At 52.3% G+C, this 20,599-nt stretch overlaps 2 protein-coding genes across 6 annotated transcripts in view; one reads left to right on the top strand and one right to left on the bottom strand.

The window, feature by feature from the left end:
- The first annotated feature begins 228 nt into the window (after positions 1-228).
- NSUN5 (NOP2/Sun RNA methyltransferase 5) lies at positions 229-5,744 on the top strand. Of its 4 annotated transcripts, none has more exons than XR_013528996.1 (10): positions 229-339; positions 471-593; positions 1,302-1,476; positions 1,556-1,664; positions 3,634-3,772; positions 3,868-3,983; positions 4,594-4,772; positions 5,083-5,171; positions 5,246-5,386; positions 5,459-5,744. XR_013528996.1 is itself a non-coding variant. In XM_002743933.7 (10 exons), the coding sequence occupies exons 1-10, from the start codon at positions 247-249 to the stop codon at positions 5,571-5,573; spliced, it is 1,401 nt and encodes a 466-aa protein (XP_002743979.2). In that variant the 5' UTR covers positions 229-246; the 3' UTR covers positions 5,574-5,744. The 4 variants fall into 4 exon arrangements, 3 of the variants coding, with proteins under 3 accessions (XP_002743979.2, XP_035136135.1, XP_035136144.1); XM_002743933.7 differs by having other exon boundaries at positions 4,961-5,171; XM_035280244.3 differs by having other exon boundaries at positions 4,594-4,732; positions 4,969-5,171.
- The window catches only part of POM121C (POM121 transmembrane nucleoporin C), a 61,900-nt gene continuing 47,040 nt past the window's right edge, over positions 5,740-20,599 (bottom strand). For both annotated transcript variants that reach the window (XM_008981708.4, XM_002743935.6), the window contains exons 6-13: positions 15,445-15,536; positions 14,734-14,807; positions 14,170-14,294; positions 13,630-13,732; positions 13,153-13,329; positions 10,627-12,312; positions 8,293-8,415; positions 5,740-7,887 (exon numbers count right to left, since the gene is read on the bottom strand). In XM_008981708.4, coding sequence (XP_008979956.4) covers positions 7,790-7,887; positions 8,293-8,415; positions 10,627-12,312; positions 13,153-13,329; positions 13,630-13,732; positions 14,170-14,294; positions 14,734-14,807; positions 15,445-15,536 — 2,478 coding nt within the window. In that variant the 3' untranslated portion in view covers positions 5,740-7,789. The remainder of the gene's footprint in view (positions 7,888-8,292; positions 8,416-10,626; positions 12,313-13,152; positions 13,330-13,629; positions 13,733-14,169; positions 14,295-14,733; positions 14,808-15,444; positions 15,537-20,599) is intronic.

Raw genomic sequence — 20,599 nt, forward strand, 5'->3', positions numbered from 1 at the left:
TAAACAGCAGTAAAATCCCATTATTTGCCCATCAGATTGGCAAAGACTGCAGAACCAGAGAAGTGGCAAAACAGGCTCGCAGAACCGCACTCCAGACATCCTGGCAGGTGCGCGATCACACACACCCCTTTGGGCCGGGGGACCGGCACTTCCGGTTCCGTAAGGCCGTGCTTTTTGACCCCGGAAATCCGGGCGGGCGCAGAGCCGGGTGCGCTTTGCGACAGAGCCGTAAAGGCGCGCGGAACTATGGCGGTGTACGCTGCTGCGGCAGGCGTCCTGGCAGGCGTGGAGAGCCGCCAGGGCTCCATCAAGGGGCTGGTGTACTCCAGTAACTTCCAGGTAGCGGGCCTGGGCGCGAGAAGTAGGGGTGGGGGTGGGGAACCTGGGATAGGGTGGGACGGGCCGGGATGGGGTCGGGAGGTAGGGCCCGGTGGAGCCCCCGACCCAGCTTGTCTCCCTCGGCCACACAGAACGTGAAGCAGCTGTACGCTCTGGTGTGCGAGACGCAGCGCTACTCCGCGGTGCTGGACGCGGTGATTGCCAGCGCCGGCCTCCTCCGCGCGGAGAAGAAGCTGCGGCCGCACCTGGCCAAGGTGAGGAAAGGCGAAGGGCGGGGCGGGGCGGGGAAGTGAGTCCCGACGGTCAGCGCCTTGTCGTTTGGTCGCAGCTCTGCTGCAGTGCTCGGCGGGACTGGAGCAAGTCGCTTATCTGAAATGAGCATGGGCAGACCTTTCTTGGGTTACGAGTTGAGATGGGATGAAAATGCTATAATTTTGAATACTGTGAAGGATTAAATAACCGAAGTATAAAGTAGTAGTGGCGGAGACGCTAAGGAAGTGTGGTGGCGCGCGCCTGTGGTCCCAGCTACTCGGGAGGCTGAGAAGGGAGGATCACTTGAGCCCAGGAAGTCGAAGCTGCAGTGAGCTATGATATGGCCACTGGACTTCAGCCTGGGCGACAGAGCTAGACCCCAATTCTTAAAAGAAAAAAAAAACAAAAAGCAAAACCCAAACCCACGAAAGGGTAAAGTTGGCAAGAAGGATTGGGTGCAGAGGTCTACGGGTGAACATCAGTGGGGAAAGGGTCTAGGACTGGGAAGCAAGGCGCCAGGTTCCGATCCTGTTCTGTCGTTAATTTCTGGTGTGATCTTGAATAAGGTACCCCCCATTTATCTGTAACTATCTGGACAGGTGATGCGTTTAGCCATTCCACATCAGGGGCTCTATTAGAGTTAGTTCTCAGGCATTAATGCTTAATGCTTAGGGCGTTTTTGTTTTTGTCTTTTGTTTCCCCATCCCCAGGTGCTAGTGTATGAGCTGTTGTTGGGGAAGGGCTTTCGAGGGGGTGGGGGCCGATGGAAGGCTCTGTTGGGCCGGCACCAAGCAAGGCTCAAGGCTGAGTTGGCTCGGCTCAAGGTTCATCGGGGTGTGAGCCGGAATGAGGACCTGCTGGAAGTGGGATCCAGGCCTGGTCCAGGTGAGTAGGAAGGAGTTGGGGGTGGGGTGGGGGAGGCAGGAACTTTGCTCTTGCCTACTCACTGCTCATTGCATCCTAGCCTCCCAGCTGCCTCGATTTGTGCGTGTCAACACTCTCAAGACCTGCTCCGATGATGTAGTTGATTATTTCAAGAGAAAAGGTTTCTCCTATCAGGGTCGGGCTTCCAGGTGAGAACTTGGCGGCTCTCATCTCGGGAGGTGCGTGGGGTGCTGGGAAGAGAAGAGGCTGCATAGTTGTGACTGTGCTCACTGGGCTTTCTTCCTGCGTTTCCAGCAGTTTCTCCATCTCTACGGTTTGTCCTCTTCCCATCCCTTGAACATTGAACCTCTAGGAGTCCCAGCCTCCATTCTTCTTCACATCCCTCTTTTTTCTCTCGCTTTAACTCCTGCCTCCCACCTGGTGATTCTCACAGCCCAGCGTAGACCTCCCTCTTGTATTCCGCTCTCCTCAGCTTCACGCGCAGGCACCGTAGACGCCACAGTTGCTGCCTTCACCATCTTCCCTCTCATACTTTAGACCTAGTGCATTCCCCAGTCTAATCTAGCATATGTCACATCTTCTACCCATCTGCTCAAGCCAGAAACAGAGTTGTCCTAGGCTAGGCGCTTTCTTCCTATCCCTCCAATCATTCACTCTGCCACCTTCAGCATCTTTCTCAGCTCCACTCCTTTCTCTCTTTTTTTTAGACTGAGTCTCGCTCTGAGGTTGGAGTGCAATGGCATGATCTTGGCTCACTTCAACCTCTGCCACCCAGGTTCAAGCGATACTCCTGTCTCAGCCTCCCGAGCAGCTGGGATTAGAGGCCTGAGCCCCGGTGCCCGGCTTCCACTCCTTCCTCTTCATCCTCTCAGACACTGCCTAGGTTAAGCACTCATCATTTCTTACTGGATGACCACAAGAAGTTCCCAGACTGGGCTCTCTGCGTCCAGACCTCCTTGCTGCATTTTCCTCCTTGTGGTTACTGTAGAAAACTCCAAAGGCGGCCAGGGGCGGTGGCTCATGCCTGTATTCCCAACACTTTGGGAGGACAGGTGGGCAGATCACGAGGTCAAGAGATCGAGACCATCCTGGCCAATGTGAGAACCCATCTCTACTAAAAATACAAAAATTAGCTGGATGTGGTGGCGTGCGCCTGCAGTCCCAGCTACTCAGGAGGCTGAGGCAGGAGAATTGCTTGAACCTGGGAGGTGGAGGTTGTAGTGAGCTGAGATGGTGCCACTGCACTCCAGCCTGGTCAATAGAGCAAGACTCCATCTCAGAAAAAAAAAAAACAATGCTCTACATGCAGCTCTGATGCTGTCACTCCTCTGCTAAGTGCTTTCTTGGCTCCAGTGTGTTGTCCCTCCCGCTTCCTCTCCAGGCCCATCTGCTGCACTGGTGTGGCAGCAACAGTGGCTGGTCCCTACCCTGAGGCCTCCTCCACTGGGCTCACACCTGGCCCCTGCTTTGTCCTTTGGCGGCTTTGAGAAGCAGCCTCTGCCCCTCTCCCTGTCCTCCACTCTTTGTGAGACCCTCTTCCTTCTGCCTCTGGACACCAGGGTGGAGTAGCAGAGAACAGCTGTTTGTGTGTGAATTCCAGCTCTGCCACTTTGATAGATTTCTGCACTGAGACGTGGCTCTCTAGGCCCGTTTCTGCATGGGTCGGGGAGACGGGCAGTACTCCTTTGCCGAGTTATGGTGAATGTCATTTTAACCCACGCACCTCACGGGACTTAACTCCTCATCCACCAAGAATGAGCTCAGCTCTCACCTCCCTGCATCCCTTCACCCCCCTGGAAAGTAACCTTTCTCCAAGGTTATGCTTCCACAGGAACAGCTAACATTTATTAATTTGCACCAAGTAAGTATCTTGGATATCACTGAATTCTCACAGCTACTATTTTGCAGGGGTGCCCGCGGGGCTTGCGATTCAGTCACTTGTCCAGGCTCCCACTGCTGGTGAACAGTAGGGGGGGCGCCTGAGCCTAGTCACTCTGCCTTGAGAACCCATTCCCTCAGCTGCACAGTCCACTGCCCGTCACCCTGTTTTTCTCCGTAGCTGTAGTAAACATTTGTTGCATGAATGAACTGTTGAAATGGGGCGTGGCAGGGCGAAATTGGGGAAATGATGAATGAATGGTTCCTCTTCCCTGGCAGCGCTGACGACCTCCGAGCCCTCAAGGGGAAGCGTTTTCTCCTGGACCCCGTGGTGCCAGAGTTGCTGGCGTTTCCCGCCCAGACAGATCTACATGAACACCCACTGTACCGGGCCGGACACCTCATTCTGCAGGACAGGGTAGGGTAAGAGGAATGGAAAAGGGAAGAATATGTGCGCTCGGGAAGGGGTCAGCCTGGAGTCTCTTCACCTGGCCCCGGTGCTCTGCCCACCAGGCCAGCTGTCTCCCAGCCATGCTGCTGGACCCTCCACCGGGCTCCCACGTCATCGATGCATGCGCTGCCCCAGGCAATAAGACCAGTCACTTGGCTGCTCTTCTGAAGAACCAAGGGTGAGTGCCACGTTCAGGAGCGGGAGGAGGGCGTGGGGCTTGATCCTCTGCCCTTTCAGTGGGTCACGAATGCCGAAAGGGTGGCTTTTGCTTAACTTTTCCTGCTGCACCAAAGCAGGTCATGGTCACCCCAAGCTAAGCTTCCCCCACTGCAGGTGACATGTGGATCCCTTAGTCCTCAGGGCAGAGACCCCAGGCCAGTTACCTCTGACCCTGGACTCTTTAAATGTAGGCCATTTTTGCTGGGCACGGTGGCTCCTGCCTGTAATCCCAGCACTTTGGGAGGCTTAGGTAGGCAGATCATGAGGTCAGGAGTTCAAAACCAGCCTGGCCAACATGGTGAAACCCTGTCTCTACTAAAAGTACAAAAAATTAGCTGGCCTGGGGCAGGCGCCTGTATTCCCAGCTACCCAGGAGGCTGGGGCAGGAGAATTGCTTGAACCCAGGAGGTGGAGGGTGCAGTGAACCAAGATCGCACCATTGCACTCCAGCCTGGGCGTCAGTTCAGAACAACAAATACAGGCATTTCAGTATTGTGTCCTGACTTAGCATGCAGCCCCTTAGCTGCTCCATACGTTCTTAGCTCACTCCTGCTCTGCCCTCTCCCTAGGAAGATCTTTGCCTTTGACCTGGATGCCAAGCGGCTGTCGTCCATGGCCACTCTGCTGGCCCGGGCCGGCGTCTCCTGCTGTGAGCTGGCTGAAGATGACTTCCTGGCAGTCTCCCCCTCAGATCCGCGCTACAGTCAGGTCCGCTACATCCTGCTGGACCCTTCCTGCAGTGGCTCGGGTGAGATGGGAGAAAGTGTGGCCAAGGGACTCGCAGGTCCACAGCCGCCCAGAACTGGAGTAGTTTTGGTGTTAGTTCTGACGCTTTAATGGGCTTGGAACCCTGGGGCAAAAGTTCTTCTCTGTGAAGTCAGGATTTCAGGACTAAGGCAGCCTGTGAAGCTGTCACTGAGATGCACTTTTCCTTAGGTATGCAGAGCAGACAGCTGGAGGAGCCTGGCGCACGCACACCTAGCCCGGAGCGCCTGCATGCGCTGGCAGGGTTCCAGCAGCGAGCCTTGTGCCATGCGCTCACTTTCCCCTCCCTGCAGCGGCTTGTCTACTCTACGTGCTCCCTTTGCCAGGAGGAGAATGAAGATGTGGTACGAGGCGCCCTGCAGCAGAACCCTGGCGCCTTTAGGTAATGGGTGTGCGCCAGGGTCCTGGGGGGCAGCGGTGAGTGGCTCTCTAACCCAGCACCTGTTTCTCTCGCAGGCTAGCTCCCGTCCTGCCTACCTGGCCGCTCCGAGGCCTGAGCAGGTTCCCAGGTGCGGAGCATTGCCTCCGGGCCTCCCCCGAGACCACACTCAGCGGTGGCTTCTTTGTTGCTGTAATTGAACGGGTTGAGGCGCCGAGGTGAGTGAGCAGGAGCATGCTTGGGAGACACAGGATGACCTCGGCACATCTCACATTGCACTTCTCCTCTAGCTCAGCCTCACAGGCCGAAGCGTCAGCACCAGAATGCACACCCAGCCCAGCCCCAAAGAGAAAGAAGAGACGGCGACAAGCTGCAGCTGATGCTCACACGCTGCCTGGCACATAGCAGGGGCTCCGGGCTGCCTCCTTCCTGGTGGGAAAGGAAGATGCTGTCCTCCCCATGGAGGGCCCTGGGCCTCACCGCAGGCAGCAGTACTGGGTTCCTTCCTTGGGCTGTGTTCTTTGCTGGTGACAAAAGTGTTGCCCACAAAAATAAAATGCAGAGCGTATTCTATGATAGATCACAGTTTTTATTCTTAGTGACATAAGCAGGAGAAAAATCTCACCTTCATACTAAAACTTCCAGCTAGACTCAACAGGAATGAAGTCTTTATCTGTAAGGAAAGTCCCAGCCTCCCGCTCCTGTCCAGTCCTGTACACACCACACACACGGTTCCCGGACTGGCTGTCCTGCCTGTGGAACTGAGGTAAACCAGCTCAGGGACTGAAACTAGAGGGTCTACCTTACGTGAGGTGCAGGTAGAAGCTTGATCTCTAGGCCCAGGCCCACCCCGACCCTCCAGTGCTAACAGGTATTTGGGCTTAAGGTTGGCTCTCCCCTCAGCTGCACACACAGCCAGGTATGAACAAGGATCAGAGCTGTTCTGAGGGCTGGAGGAGCGTCCCCGCCACCGAACACTCACCCTCAGTCACCACGGGGAGGGGGCACCGGTTACATCTACATCACATTATTTATAAAATAGGAATTACAGTTTATGTAACATGGCCAGAAGGGGCTCTAGTCCCTCAGAAAGCTGCCTGGGACAGCATCTGAGCCTCTTCTTCACATAGGCATAACTTAACTATATGGTAATTCCTAGTCAATAGCGTTTATACTTAACCACCTCAATGAACCAAGCTTGAAGGAATTTAAAAGGCAATTTAGCTTAAATATAAAAATAAATTTTTGTTAAAAAATGTTTAAATATTTTTTTCTTTTAATTTAGACACACGCATTCATACTTCTCCCAAAGAGGTCGGGCATGGCAGCAAGACTCTTGGGCCTGGGGTCTGTGGTTTCAGAATAAAGGAAGGTAAGGGTGGGCTGCAGAGGGCCCTGTTTGGGAAGAATAGGGTTTTAAAAACCTGGTTCATGAATTTAGGTTTTCTAACATACTCTGGGTGATGCAGCCTCCACTGAGGTCAGATAAGCGGGACAGAAATGAGGTCTTTGCTTTTCCCTGGCCCCATCCTGGGCTGCCAGCCCTTAAAGTCAAAACACCATTGGAAAATTCAGGAGTCAGCACTTGTAGCCATAAAGTGGTGCTACTTTCCACACGCAAATTAGCGAGGCTCCAGAAAACTTGAAACAGTAAGTCCGGCACTACCAACATGCCGCCACTCATACAACTCAATTCTTCCTCCAAACTCGATTCAAAGAGCAATACACAGCGTCAGACAAACGAACACAGGACAAGTCTTGAAACATACAATCCCGGAGAGGCAGACGAGGGCCTGATGAGGCCAAAGGGTGGCTGGGAGAGGAGGCAGCTGAAGCAGCGGTGGGCATCCTGCCTGCTCCAAGAGCTTCTTCCTCTTGGAGCGAGGTATCTCACCCCTGGCTCTGCCAGGCTAACAGTCGAGCCACCAAGCTTTGAGGGGCCAAACTGGCAGAGGGTTGGAGATGAAACATTGATTCAGACTTGGCAGGAGGAAAACGGCAGGAGCAGTACCCACCGGGGTCTCCAAGGCAAAGCTAGATTCAAGGGCATTTAAAAAGGAATCAGTCCTGCAGGAAACCAGTGAGGGACACAGCAGCAAGAAATGGGGAAGTAAGAATCCCCGGAAGGGACCAGAGGAGGAGAACCGCTTCTCACAGCCAAGCCAAGCAAGGTAAAGCTTTAGGGACAACCCATCTCCTGAATCCCATCAGATGCACAACAGCAATCCAGGTGGGCTGAACCCTGCACCCTCCAGCGACGATGGCTCTCGGGGAAAGGCGGAAGGGGTGCCTGCCTAAGGGCGTGCTAAGCAGGAGTCAGGGCAGCGGACGCTACGCTATATACAGATGTTTAAGTTCTCCAGCATCCCCAGTGGAACTGTTCAAGTAAAGGTCACGGGCTTTGGACCTGCCGCGTCCTGCTTCCTCATCCCTGAGGCTCGTTCGTGCTTCCTCCAGGAGAAGGGAAAGGGCCCCAGGGCTGCCACTACCCCCTGGTGGCTGAAGCCAGACATCTGGGGTAGGTTTGCTGTATGGAACTCGAAGGGTCAAAGGCTCTTCCTAGCAGGTGCCAAGGGCCAGATTTAGGGAAGGGGTGGGGAAATGGGGCCAGGAAACAAAGGCTATTTTTTGCGGGTGTGCTGCCTTCGGGCCTGCAGCCGCTGTCGAGCCCCTGGGGTCTTGGATCCCGCACCAATGGAAAATGAAGGGGTCGCCGATCCTGGAAAGATTCAACAAGACCTCATCAGGGCAGCTGCTACCTGAGACTCTGGGTCTGAGTACCCGAACCTCTGGAAGACTGGGCGGGAAACACCGTATGGGAGGAGCCTACTGAAATGCAAACTGCCAGAGTGCCCCAGAGCCAGGCCCATGAATCCATTTTTACCTGGCTTCCCATAGGATGGGGAACTTCCAGCCAGACAGCTCGTCTCTGATCCCTACCATCCAACTCCCATCCCTGGGCGGTGGCGGACTCTTAACCCAAAACGGCTTTTCTGTGCTGAAGCTGATCTTCACAAGGCCTCAGAGGGCCAGAAGCCTGTCACCCCACCCAACCCCTCCTCAGACAGACACAGATCACAGGGCCACGGGACTACAGGGGGCCCCAGGGTGGCTTGCTGCTTACCGAATGGTCCAACGCCAACAAAGCCTTGGGCGGGTGTTGAGGACGCCCCAAAGGAGAGGCTGCTGCCCGATGTGCCCACTCCAGGCGCAGGGGTGTTCTGACCAAAGGTGGGAGCAGCAGTGCCTGGAATGAAGACAGCAGAGAGCTGGCCAGTGGGCAGAGGGCAGAGGTGGGCAAGGGGAGGATCAACAGTGTGCACTCCGCAAGGTACTTCCTCATAGGACCCTTGGCCCTGCTCCTGCTCCTGGCCCACTCTCCTCCATCAGCAACTGAGCCAGACAACCGAGTCTTCATGCCTGGTGCCCCAGTTCAGCCTGCTTCTCCCACCAACAGGCTAATGGCCACGCCATAGCAGAGAAAAAAAAACCCTGCCCTGTAGCCGCTTCCTGGGCCTCCTGACCCCTGCTGGAGAGGGGAGTACTCCAGGCCCCTGCCTCCTAGCATACCCAGGTTAGCCACCTCCTCCGTTCGGACCATCCCCCCCCAGCCACTGTCCCTTCCCCTCATCTTTTGTGGTGCCCCCTGGTGCCCACAGTTGTCACGAACAGCCTTGCCCGACTGACTCTGGGGCTGCCTGGCTGATGCCCTCTCCGGCAGCTCCTCTGCAGGGAAGGCTGCCCGCAGGGCCTAGCCTCCAGCCCGGGCAAGGGGAGGCTCCTGTGCTCCATACTGTTTGTCTTCCTTCCCTAAATGCCACAACCCAAGTTCAGATCATCACTTTATAAGCTGCCATGTCCTCACATCACCTGTCAGCTGCCAGGTCACCTCCTGATTCACGGAGAACCCTTGGCTCACTGGCTTCCTCCTCATCACCCTCACGGTGACTTCGCTGTGACATCACCTGACAGCCCTCGGCCCCTCAACCTTGCCACCCCCAGGAGCTCCTCTCCCCTACCCCTACCACCATTCCTGGGGTCACACCATAACCACAAATCTCGGCTTCCAAATCTCCTGCAAGCACTGTACCCCTCCTGCAGCTGACTTCACCCACTCTCCATTCCTCCACCCGCTGAGCCACATGGGGGCACTGGCCCACTGCCCCTCCTGCTGCGCTTGCTGGGGTCCCCATGGCCGGGTGGCACCAGCTGTCCACTCACGTCAGGTCTACACCAACACCTAAGTGTCACTGGGAAACACACACCATGCTGATTGGCCTCACTTGAACTTCACAATCACAGCTGTCCAGCCCACAAACTGCCTAGAAAGTGCTGACACTTTGAAATAACTCTTTCCAAAGGCCCTTCTCTCACACTTTGCCCCAGCCCTCTCCCAGATTGTGTCTATGGGGTCCATGTCTGTCTTCCAGTGGCAGGCGCCATCATGGTATCCCTCTACTTACTCTGCAGTGGTTTTCCTGAATGCTTAAGTGCCAAACTGAGCCCCGGCCACAAACAGCCCTCACCTCTTGGCCTCCTTCCACAGCATTGCCTCCCCTCCGCCCTCAGGCCTTTTCCTCTGCCTTTGCTTTCTTTTTTTTGAGACGGAGTTTCGCTCGTTACCCAGGCTGGAGTGCAATGGCGCGATCTCGGCTCACCGCAACCTCCACCTCCTGGGTTCAGGCAATTCTCCTGCCTCAGCCTCCTGAGTAGCTGGGATTACAGGCACGCACCACTGTGCCCAGCTAATTTTTTTTATTTTTTATTTTTAGTACAGATGGGGTTTCACCATGTTGACCCAGGATGGTCTCAATCTCGACCTAGTGATCCACCCGCCTCGGCCTCCCAATTCCTCTGCTCTTGAACATACCAAACATGTTTCTGCCCCTGGGCCTGCACGTGTGCCATCCTGTGCAAATGCATCCCCACTCATGCTTTGCCCGCCCCCATACTCAGCTTCTGCTGTTTTGAGACAGTCTTGCTGTCACCCAGGCTGGAGTACAGTGACACGATCTTGGCTCACTGCAACCACTCCCCGGGTTCAAACCATTCTTGTGCCTCAGCCTCCTGAGTAGCTGGGATTATAGGCAGGTACCACCACACCCAGCTTTCTGGTCTTTATCTAGTAGAGACAGGGTTTCACCAATTTGCCCAGGCTGGTCTTGAACCCCTGGCCTCAAGTGAACCACCTTCCTTGGCCTCTCAAAATGTTGGGATTACAGGCGTGAGCCACTTCAGCTTACATTGTTAATTACTCAGAAAGGCCTTCAATGACCAGCTAAATCCGCAACAGCTCCTCTAGTCGCTCATTACGTTTTACCAAAACGTGTTGTGAGCTGGCATTTCACTGAGTGCTATATTCAATGCCTGTCTCTTCACTGCCATAGCAGAAGGTCCCTAACACAGGCTGTGCAGGCACAGCTCTCTGAAGAGAGCCCGAGCCCATGCCTCTCCTTACCTCCAAACACAGGTTTGCTCTCAGGCGTGCTGCCCACATTGAAGGCGAATGGTGTGCTCTGGCTGCTGGTGCCCAGGGCATTTTGACCTAGGCCCCCCGCAAAGGGGGTGGGGGTGGCTGTGGTCCCACTCTGTCCTGCTCCGAAGCTGAATGCTCCAGAGGTTGTGCTGGAGCCGGGGGTGGCCACATTGATCCCAAAGCCCCCGCTGCTAGCGGGGGCCGCTGAACCCCCAAACGTGAAAGGTGATGGTGTCGTGCTGCCGAACACTGAGCTGCTGCTCCCGCTGCTGGCGGTCTGGGTGGTGGCTCCGAAGGCAGAGCTGGTGGCTGCGCCAAAGAAGACAGCAGTGGTGCCGCCAAAGGCGGGCTGTGAACTGGCGGGGGCGCCAAAGGCTGAAGCCGCGGCTTTCAACCCAAACGCCGACTGTGTGGCACTGCCAAAGGCAGGTTGGAGGGGTGTGGGCACATGCGCGGGCACGATCGTGATCCCAGACGCAGGTGCAGGTGTGGGTGCAGCAGCCGGGGCTGGGGCTGCAGAGTTCCCAAAAGTGAAAGAGCTGCCAAAGCTGGGGGCAAGAGCTGGCTTGGCGGCTCCCGGTGGCTGCCCCTCGGCAGCCCCAAATGCGGGCTGGGGGTTGGCTCCTGGATATGATGGGAGTGGGGACTTGGTGCTGGAGCCAAAGGGAATGTTGAATGTGGAGGTGCTCGTGTTACTGAATGTCAGGGTGGGCTGGCTGCTGGTGGCCGGGGCGGAGGTGCTGGGGCTGCTGCCGAAACCATTAAAGCCGGCGGCGCTGCTGCTGTTGGCTGTGGGCGCGGCAGTGGGCAGGGACTGGGTGAAGGTGGTGACTGTGGTGGTGGCGGGCAGGGCCGGCGGCTTGCCAAACTGGAATATGGAGCCCATGGCAGGGGTGAAGCTGGCAGCAGAGGCCGGGGGCGCCCCGAAGAGGAAAGGCTGTGAGGTGGCAGCGGCGGTGCTGGTCGTGGTGCTCACGCTGCTGCTCACACTGTTTACACCAAAGCCAAACGCAGGCTTCGAAGCAGAGTCTGCGGACGGACTGGCTGTGGTGACGGCAGCCACAGTGGAGGCTGTGGTGGCCAGGCCGGTGAAAAGTGGGGCAGTTGTGGTGGAAGCAGTGGCGGGAGTTGTCTGCTTGAATAAAGGAGCAGGCAAGGGCGCAGATGCAGGCGGCCCCGTGCTGCTAAACACGGGCTGGAAAGTCGGGGCTGTGGTGCTGGTGGTTGTAGGCAGGGAGGAGCTGGAAGGCGCTGTGGCTGGGACTGAAGGACCAGGCGGTGCGGGGCCGGCCTTCTCACTCTTGGGTGGGGCCGTGAAAATGGGCTTGAACATGGGCGATGCTGAGGACTCGGCAGGGGCAGCAGGACTGGAAAGTGAGGGGCTCTGTGTTCCAAACAGGAAGCTCTGTTTGGGGGCAGGGGGCGGGGCAGATGTGGCTTGGGGTTTGGCAGCCGTGTCTGCCTGAAGGGTTGGAGGTGACTTGGTGTCAGTGGCTGGTACTGTGGATGAAGCAGGCATCAGCCCCAGCAAAGCGGTGGGAGGTTTGGAGTCTGAGGAGGGGCCGGGGAGGGGCCCTGGTGGCCCTGACTGTGAGAAGCCCAGTGATGGCAGGAGGCTGGGCGTCTTTGGAGGTGAGGGGGCCTCAGTGGTTGCTGCTCCAGGAGATTCTGGAAGAAGAGAAGTGAATTTGGAATAAACACCTGGAAGGTGATGGTATTCAGTAGCTCAGTATCCTCCCATGCCTACCGCAGAGCCTGGGATCCACCAGTCAGTCAATAAACTAAGTCTGCACTCCAGGCCTGTATGCTAAATCAAGGAAGTGTTCATTATGTCTACCTCACAGATCATCAGACAGACAGAAAGGGATAAAATGGGGCCTAAATGGGGACCTAAGGTGTAGAGACTAAGACAACCCGATTGTCTCAACTCTGAAGTTCACATACCAATCTGGATATACTTTACTTGCCTATGAAGCTCACCTGCCCAGTGCTAAGAGCACGCAACTGTGAATGGGCAAGTCTCTGCCCTTGAGCAGGGAGAGTGAGTATGAGTCCCAGGCTACCATCTGACAAAGAGGTGTGTAGGCCTGGGCCGGGAACAACCAGCAGTCCTGAAGTGCTGGAAGGAAAAGGAGGCCGTGCTGCTCTGGACCTGTGGTTCTAACAGGCATGGACATCCTGACCATCACCACATTCACACTTCCAGGGTGCTGCGCCCGGGAAGGTCATTCTCATCTGACAGATGAGGAAGGTGAGGCTCAGAGCAGCCACGGGCCAGGCTTCAGATCCTGACTGCTGCAGTGGCCCTTCCCTAACACTCCCTGATGCAGGTTCCTGCGCTGTTAAAGGTGGGCCCACTCTGGTGTGGTGGGTCAGGGTGCGCTAGGCCTGCAGAGCAATCTCCAGTGACTGACAGGTGCGACAGCCTTACTCCAACCTGAGCAGGGGATGCTACTGAGAAGGCTGATGGTGTCACAGGCTGGATCCACAGGCCCCTCTCCAGCTCACCTGGGCAGGGCGGCAGGCTCGGGGGACTCTGCATCTTCTTCAAGCTGTCTAACAGTGGGTTGGTGCTTGGGGCTGGGAGGGAGGTGGGGGAGGAGGCAGGTGCAGCAGCAGGCAGGGTAAAGGTAAATGAAGGCTGAGTGGTAGGTGGGGTCTCCGTGACAGAGTTCGGGGCAGCATCTAGAAGAGAAAGAAAGGTGAAGCAGTCCTGGCTCGCCTGGGACTTCTTTCCAGATGCCTGTTTGAGAGCAGGGTCTCGGCACCACTCACGGAGGAATGCCTCCCTCAATCGCAGTGCTCCCTGTCGTCCAGTTCCCATGTAGAACAACACGGATTTCTCAGGGGAGAAAGACCAAAAGAAAACATGGAACCCTACTTTGGATTTTTTCAGAGAAACTTAATTTTTTTAAACATCAAAATAAAACCAAAGAAAACAAACACCTGACACCTCTCGAGTGTGCGGTGGTCTGTCCTCCTTACCGGTCTTATCCTCCAAGGCCTCGTTGAACCACTGTAATGAAGCCTTCTTCTCTAAGTCTAGGTCCTCGGCAGTGATCGAATAGCCAAGCTGGGGAGGTGGAGGCTACCAAAGAGAAAAAGAAGAAGTCAGGTCAATCAGAAAAAACAGGAAGCCTAGGTGCGGTGGCTCACGCCTGTAATCTCAGCATTTTGGGAGGCTGACGTGGGTGGATCACTTGAGGTCAGGAGTCTGAGGCTGGCCTGGCCAACATGGTGAAATCCCATCTCTACTAAAAATACAAAAAATTAGCCGGGTGTCGTGACGTGCACCTGTAATCCCAGCTACTTGGGAGGCTGAGGCAGGAGAATCGCTTGAACCTGGGAGGCGGAGGTTGCAGTGAGCCGAGATCGAGCCACTGCACTCCAGCTTGGGTGACAGAGTGATGCTGTCTCAAAACAAAAACGAAAACAAATTAGAAAAAGCTGGAATAAACTTGTCCTTAGCGTTCCTAAGACTTAGGAGAGCTAAGTGGGGGAGGCAGTAGATGGACAAGACCATACCAAGGTCAGCTGTTCTCCTCGCCGAGAAGGCAGCAGCTGAATTTTCCGCTTACGCTGCCCAGAGCTGCCAGGTGTAGACGGAGAATTCCATGAGTTTTGTTTCTTCCATGGGGTTGTATCTGCAACTAAAGAAAGAAATCTAGACTTGTTTGCTTCCTTCCCTCTTCCAGAATTGGATGGTTTTGTCTATCCACTTCCAACTTAACACTGAGTTTTCACTGGATATCCCTGACAAGATTCCATCTTCTGTGGTTTGGCTGCTTGGATGGTATTTGCAAGATTAAGGCGTGTGTACCTACTGCTTACTGCGCAGTAATTACCGGGACCACCCACAGGTGACTCCAGCTGAGCTTACCTCTATCCAGTCGTGAAACCCCTGTCTGTAACTGTTCTCCCTCGTCAGACTATCCACCTCTGAAGGAGAGGAACTCTCTCTCTGTATCTCCCATGCCCTAGACCTAGCAATGCTCAAGACACTTTTTAAATAGGCATTAATCTCTACATCCTCCACAAACACCTCCACCTCCAGCAGCAGCAGCGCCTCCTCCTGGCTCAGCAACCTACCCCTTTCTCCCTGGGACTCCTTGTCTGTCGCCAGTGGGGTTGAAGAACTGGAGTGATGACACACTTCTTCTTCTCTATCAGGAGAAAAGAAACAATTTAGTCTAAAAAGGCTTTTTGGCCGAAGTATTGAATAATTTCTCACACCCTCTTAACTACCAAGTGGCCAATATCTAAAACAACCGTAATTTAAGATCTCAGTATGTCAGGGTAAAGAAAGACAAAAGGAAATCCCAGCAGAATGAAGGGAGGCTGGTTCACGGAGGCCATGGAGATAGCTTTTGTCTTAAAAAAAAAAAAAAAAAAGCACAAACCAACAGTCTTCAAAACCTTCCTTACAACCTCCCAAGTCCCTGGGAGTTCAAGACACAGGTCTGATCCCTAAGGGAATGGTGGTCCAGTCAGCTGCAAGTATCCAGTCAGCTGGAGTCAAGAACCTGAAGGCGACTGCCTCCGACTTAACTCTCTGCTGTCCACTCTGCGTGGCCTGTGCTTGTACCCAATCCCTCAGGCTGCAGTGGGAGGTGACAGGCAGAGGCCACTAGAGTCAGTACGTGAGACTGCAGGCTCATGGCAGTTCAGGTGGCCAGGGCTTAGTTTCCTTGATTCTCCAAGTCACAGCAGCACAAAGCCTAAAAGCCAAGTTCCTTTCCCACCTTCCTCACCCCCATCTGTCCACGCAGCAAGTGAAAACTGCAGGAGAATGCTGAGTACCTGATTTTCTTGGCTGGTCTCTCCGGTGTCTGGGAGCGGGACGAGGCTGGGCTAGAGAAGGGTGATGAACTAGGACCACTTCTCTTCCAGAGCTGAAAATCAAGACGATACGACTGAGCCCGCTGATAACTCAGCATCTGACCTTCATGACAAAGTCTCTTTTTACATGACTAAGAAAATATTTTTTACGGTTAAATGGTTAGTCATGCCTGTAATCCCAGCACTTTAGAAGGCCAAGGTCGGAGGATGACTTGAGCCCAGGAGTCTGAGACCAGCCTGGTTAACATAGGGAGATCCCATCTCTACAAAAAAATGGAAGAATCAATTGGGTGTGGTGGTTTGCACCTGAGGTCCTAACTACTCAGGAGGCTGCAGTGAGCTGTGATCGCCCCACTGCACTCCAGCCTGGCTGGACAGAGGGAAGACCTTGTCTCAAAAAAAAAAAAAAAAGAAAAGAAAAAATTTCTTTGTGAAAAAAGACCCCTGAAAAGAAAGTCAATTGCCAGTATTAAGTGAAAGCGAAAAAAGAAAGGTCTATAAAAGTAATGGAATGTTAGTAAAGGTAGAAGAAATGGATACATTTTTTGCATATGTTAACTGGAAAGGGAGACTCGGTAATGATGAGCCAGGACACATTCAAACATACTCTAGACTGTCTGTGGAAAGGACAGAATCAACTGAGGAAGATAACGCAGTCAACTGGTTTAGTCTTGCTTCCATTAAATTTTCCACTTTAATTTACTAACTTCATTTTTAAATATGCTGTCCTAACATTTATGACGTTTGCAACGATTCTCACATTTATCATCATGTGATGACCATGCAAACATGGGCCTCTTCTACCGGGCGAGTTCCTGACGGCAAAGACGGTGCTTTCATCTCCGTGCCCTCCAGAGAGCGGCAGCAAAGGAGCTGGCATAGAGCAGACACTGCAAACAGTCTCACAAGTGCTGAGCCTAATGACAAAGCCACTAAGCCGTCACCTCAGACCGTCTTTCCTACTTGAAAAGCTGCTAGTGATCTGTCACCCAGTACCAGCTGCCATTCACGGAAGTACAAACAGAAGTCGACAATGCTCAAACAGAGTTCAGAAATGGAGAACAGGAAGCTTCAGACAAGCGGTAAGCAGCACAACAGTTCCGTGAGGCCACCATCAGGAGGCCGGCCTGGGGGAGCTTGAGGAAACTGCTCTCGGCAATCACAGCTGAAGTCATACTCAAGCAGCAAGAAAGGCCAGAGCCCGGTGGTTTAGAACACATGGGACTACAGGGACAGCAAAGAGCAGGGTACAAAACCTCATCAAAGTGATCCAAGGACTGAATACGTGAGTGGCATTTTCAATCACTTCAGATCCCTGACACTAGCTCACTGCTTCTCACACGGCTCTCATCAGTCACCTGTGGAACTTCGAAAGTGCACAGATGGCCGAGTGTGGTGGCTCATGCCTGTAATCCCAGCACTTTGGGAGGCCGAGGAGGGGAGTGCTTTGGCCCAGGAGTTTCAGACCAGCCTGGGTAACATAACAAGACCCTGTGTGTCATTAACCTAGGGCTACACAGAAATAACTTAACGCTAGTACATAAGTAACCTAGGGCCAGTTCACTAAAAGTACATAGATGGCCGAGTGCAGTGGCTCACGCCTATAATCCCAGCACTTTGGGAGGCCAATGCAGGTGGATCACTTGAGGTCAGGAGTTTGAGACCAGCCTGGCCAACAGGGTGAAACCGTGTCTCTACTAAAAATACAAACATTAGCCAGGTATGGTGGCACATGCCTGTAATCCCAGCTACCTGAGAGGCTAAGGCAGGGGAATCACTTGAACCTGGGAAGTGGAAGTTGCGGTGAGTTGATACTATGTCACTGCACTCTAGTCTGGGTGACAGAGTGAGACTCCATCTCAAAACCCAAACCAAACCAAACCAAACCATGCCTAGGAATAATTCTAATAAAAGAGAAGTAACAGCTCTACAGAGTGGAATTAGAGATGGTGTAAATAAGAGGAGGAGGCCGGACATGGTGGCTCATGCCTGTAATCCCAGCACCTGGGGAGGCCAGACATGGAGGCTCACGCCTATAATTCCGGCACTTGGGGAGGCCGAGGTGGAAAGATTGTTTGCGCTAAGGAGTTTGAGACCAGCCTAGGCAACATAGTGAGACACTGTCTCTACTGAAAGTTTTTAAAAAAATTAGCTGGGTTGGAAAGGGAAAAATTCCACAAAAATAAAAATAAATAAAAAGTAAAAATTAGCTGAGTATGGTGATGCATGCCTGTAGTCTCAGCTACTCAAGAGGCTAAGGCAGGAGGGTCACTTGAGCCTGGGAATTTGAGGCAGTAGAGAGCTATGATTGTGCCACCATACTCCAGCCTGGGCCACAGAGCAAGACCTTGCCTCCAAAGTTAAATATATGAATGACATTCTACGTTCATAGATTAGATTAGAAGTAAACAAGGTCAGTATTATAACAATGTCACTTCAATCCAAAGTAATCAGTAGATTAAAGGCAATCCCAATCAATATTTCAACTCTTTTTTGTGTGTGTGGAAACAGACAAGTTGATCTAAAAATTATATGAAAATGCAACAGGCCAAGATCCAAGACAGTCATGAAGAGAAATGAGAAACTGGGATGACTGATTCTGTCAAGACTTAAAGTATAAGGGCAGGGGTAAAACAAAGACTGGCACAAGGTAGGTAGAAAAATAGACCGATGGAACAAAACAGTCTAGAAATGGACCCACATATATACGGACACTTAAAATTAGACAAAGGCGATGCTGCAGAGAAATAAGGATGGTCCTTTCAATAAATGTTACTGGGAGAAATGGTTATTTCTACAGTAAAACAACACAACAACAACACACCTAATTTTGATCCTAACCTCACACCATACACAAAAATCAATTTCAGGGGGATGATGGATTTACATATGAAAAGTATGAATAAAATAATAAAGCTTCTAGAAGGTAGCATAGAAGAAAATGATCATAACCTTAAGTTAGGCAGGCAAAGATTTCCTGAATACTACACAAAGTATGCTAACCACAGGGAAGTAGAATGGCAAGAGCAGGACACTTTTTTGTTGCAACACGTACATGACAGAGAACTCGTATCTAGAATATATAAAGAGTGTATTCGAATCTCTAAGAAAAAGACAACATAATAGAAAAGAGCCCAGACACCTGAACAGGCATCTCACAAGAGGCCGTACGAATGGCCGATAAAAAGTCGGTGCTTCTATGTCACTGGTGATCAGGGAAATGCACACTAAAGCCACAATGCAGTATTAAAAAGTCGGTGCTTCTATGTCACTGGTGATCAGGGAAATGCGCACTAAAGCCACAATGCAGTATTAAAAAGTCGGTGCTTCTATGTCACTGGTGATCAGGGAAATGCACACTAAAGCCACAATGAAGTATTAAGAAGTCGGTGCTTCTATGTCACTGGTGATCAGGGAAATGCACACTAAAGCCACAATGCAATATTACTTCGCACTTACCGGGATGGCTAAAGAGACTGGCAATACCAAGAGTTGGTAAGGATATGGAACAACATAACAAAAATCTCATATACTGCTGGTAAGAATGTAAACTAAAACACCCTCTTTAATACACTGCTTAGCAGCTGGGCGTGGTGGCTTATGCTTGTAATCCCAGCATTTCAGGAGGCCGAGGCAAGTGGCTCACTTAAGGCCAGAAGTTTGAGACCAGCCTGGCCAACATGGTAAAACCCCATTTCTATTAAAAATGGAAAAAATTAACTGGGTGTGATGGCACACATCTGTAATCCCAGCTACTTGGGAGGCTGAGGCAGGAGAATCACTTGAACCCAGGAGGCAGAGGTTGCAGTGAGCCAATACAGTGCCAATGCACTCTAGCCTGGGTGACAGAGTAAGACTCTGTCTCAGAAAAAAAAAATCAAAAAACAGAAAAACAAACAAAAGGCTGAGCACAGTGGCTCATATCTGTAATCCCAGCACTTTGGGAGGCTGAGGTGGGTGTATCATCTGAGGGTAGGAATTTGAGAGCAGCCTGACCAATACAGTGAAACCCCATCTCTACTAAAAATACAAAAATTAGCTGGGTGTGGTGGCATGAGCCTGCAGTCCCAGCTACTAGGGAGGTTGAGGCAGGAGAATCACTTGAACCTGGGAGGCGGAGGTTGCAGTGAGTCGAGATTGCACCACTGCACTTCAGCCTGGACAGAGCAAGACTTGGTCTCGAAAAAAATTTTTTTAGCAATATCTACGGAACATACACATACTTTACGTGTACCAAAAGACTCAGACAATTATTTATATTAATATTATGTACAATAGCCTCAAACTGGAAACTCAGATGTCCAATGGCAGAACGAGTAAGTTAACTGTGGTTATATTCAGAGTGTGGAACATATGGTTATATTCAGAGTGTGGAACAGTATTCAGCAATGACAATTACCTACTGCTATGTGCAAGAATGTGGACACATCTCTGAAGTCAAACACCAAAGAACGCATACTCTATTTCCATTTATATAAAATTCAAAAACAGGGTATACCATGTAAGGCACTAATAGGAAGAAAGGAAGGAGCAGTGATGGGGAATGGGCAGGAGGGAGGTTTCTGGGTGCTGAAAATGTTTTATTACTTGACCTGGGTGGTGGTTACAATTTGTGTTTTTCTATAAATTATACTGTAGTAAAAAAGGTCAACTAAAGAGTGAGCAAATTACATTACATGAAATGCTATGCAAGATATAATGGATAAAAGAGAAAAGATGAGTTTTAAAAAGCAAATATACTCTGAACCTGTTATGTAGAACAGCCAAAAAATTCTGGGTATGATCTGTGTTTGCACACAGTAAGAATGTTAACAACGGATACCTACTGGATGGAGACTGGGATTGCTGGGACAGAGATCTTTTACTTAAAAAAGCCAAAACCAGGAAAGGTAATACTTGCACATTACATTACCATAAGAATGTACCATAGGCTGGGTGCGGTGGCTCACGCCTGTTATTCCAGCACTTCGGGAGGCTGAGGCGGGCAAATCACAAGGTCAGGAGTTTGAGACCTGCCTGGCCAACGTGGTGAAACCGCGTCTCTACTAAAAATACAAAAAATTAGCTGGGCATGGTGGCATGTGCCTGTAATCCCAGCTACTCGGGAGGCTGAGGC

The sequence above is a fragment of the Callithrix jacchus genome, chromosome 2, assembly GCF_049354715.1.
Source record: "Callithrix jacchus isolate 240 chromosome 2, calJac240_pri, whole genome shotgun sequence".
NCBI classification, from domain to species: Eukaryota; Metazoa; Chordata; class Mammalia; order Primates; family Cebidae; genus Callithrix; species Callithrix jacchus.

Bases quoted from the DNA above. Each gene is read 5' to 3' on its own strand.
- NSUN5 (XM_002743933.7), top strand. From the start codon at position 247: ATGGCGGTGTACGCTGCTGCGGCAGGCGTCCTGGCAGGCGTGGAGAGC. The intron at 594-1,301 runs GTGAGGAAAGGC...CCCCATCCCCAG, and splicing joins TGCGGCCGCACCTGGCCAAG to GTGCTAGTGTATGAGCTGTT. The intron at 3,773-3,867 runs GTAGGGTAAGAG...TCTGCCCACCAG, and splicing joins ACCTCATTCTGCAGGACAGG to GCCAGCTGTCTCCCAGCCAT.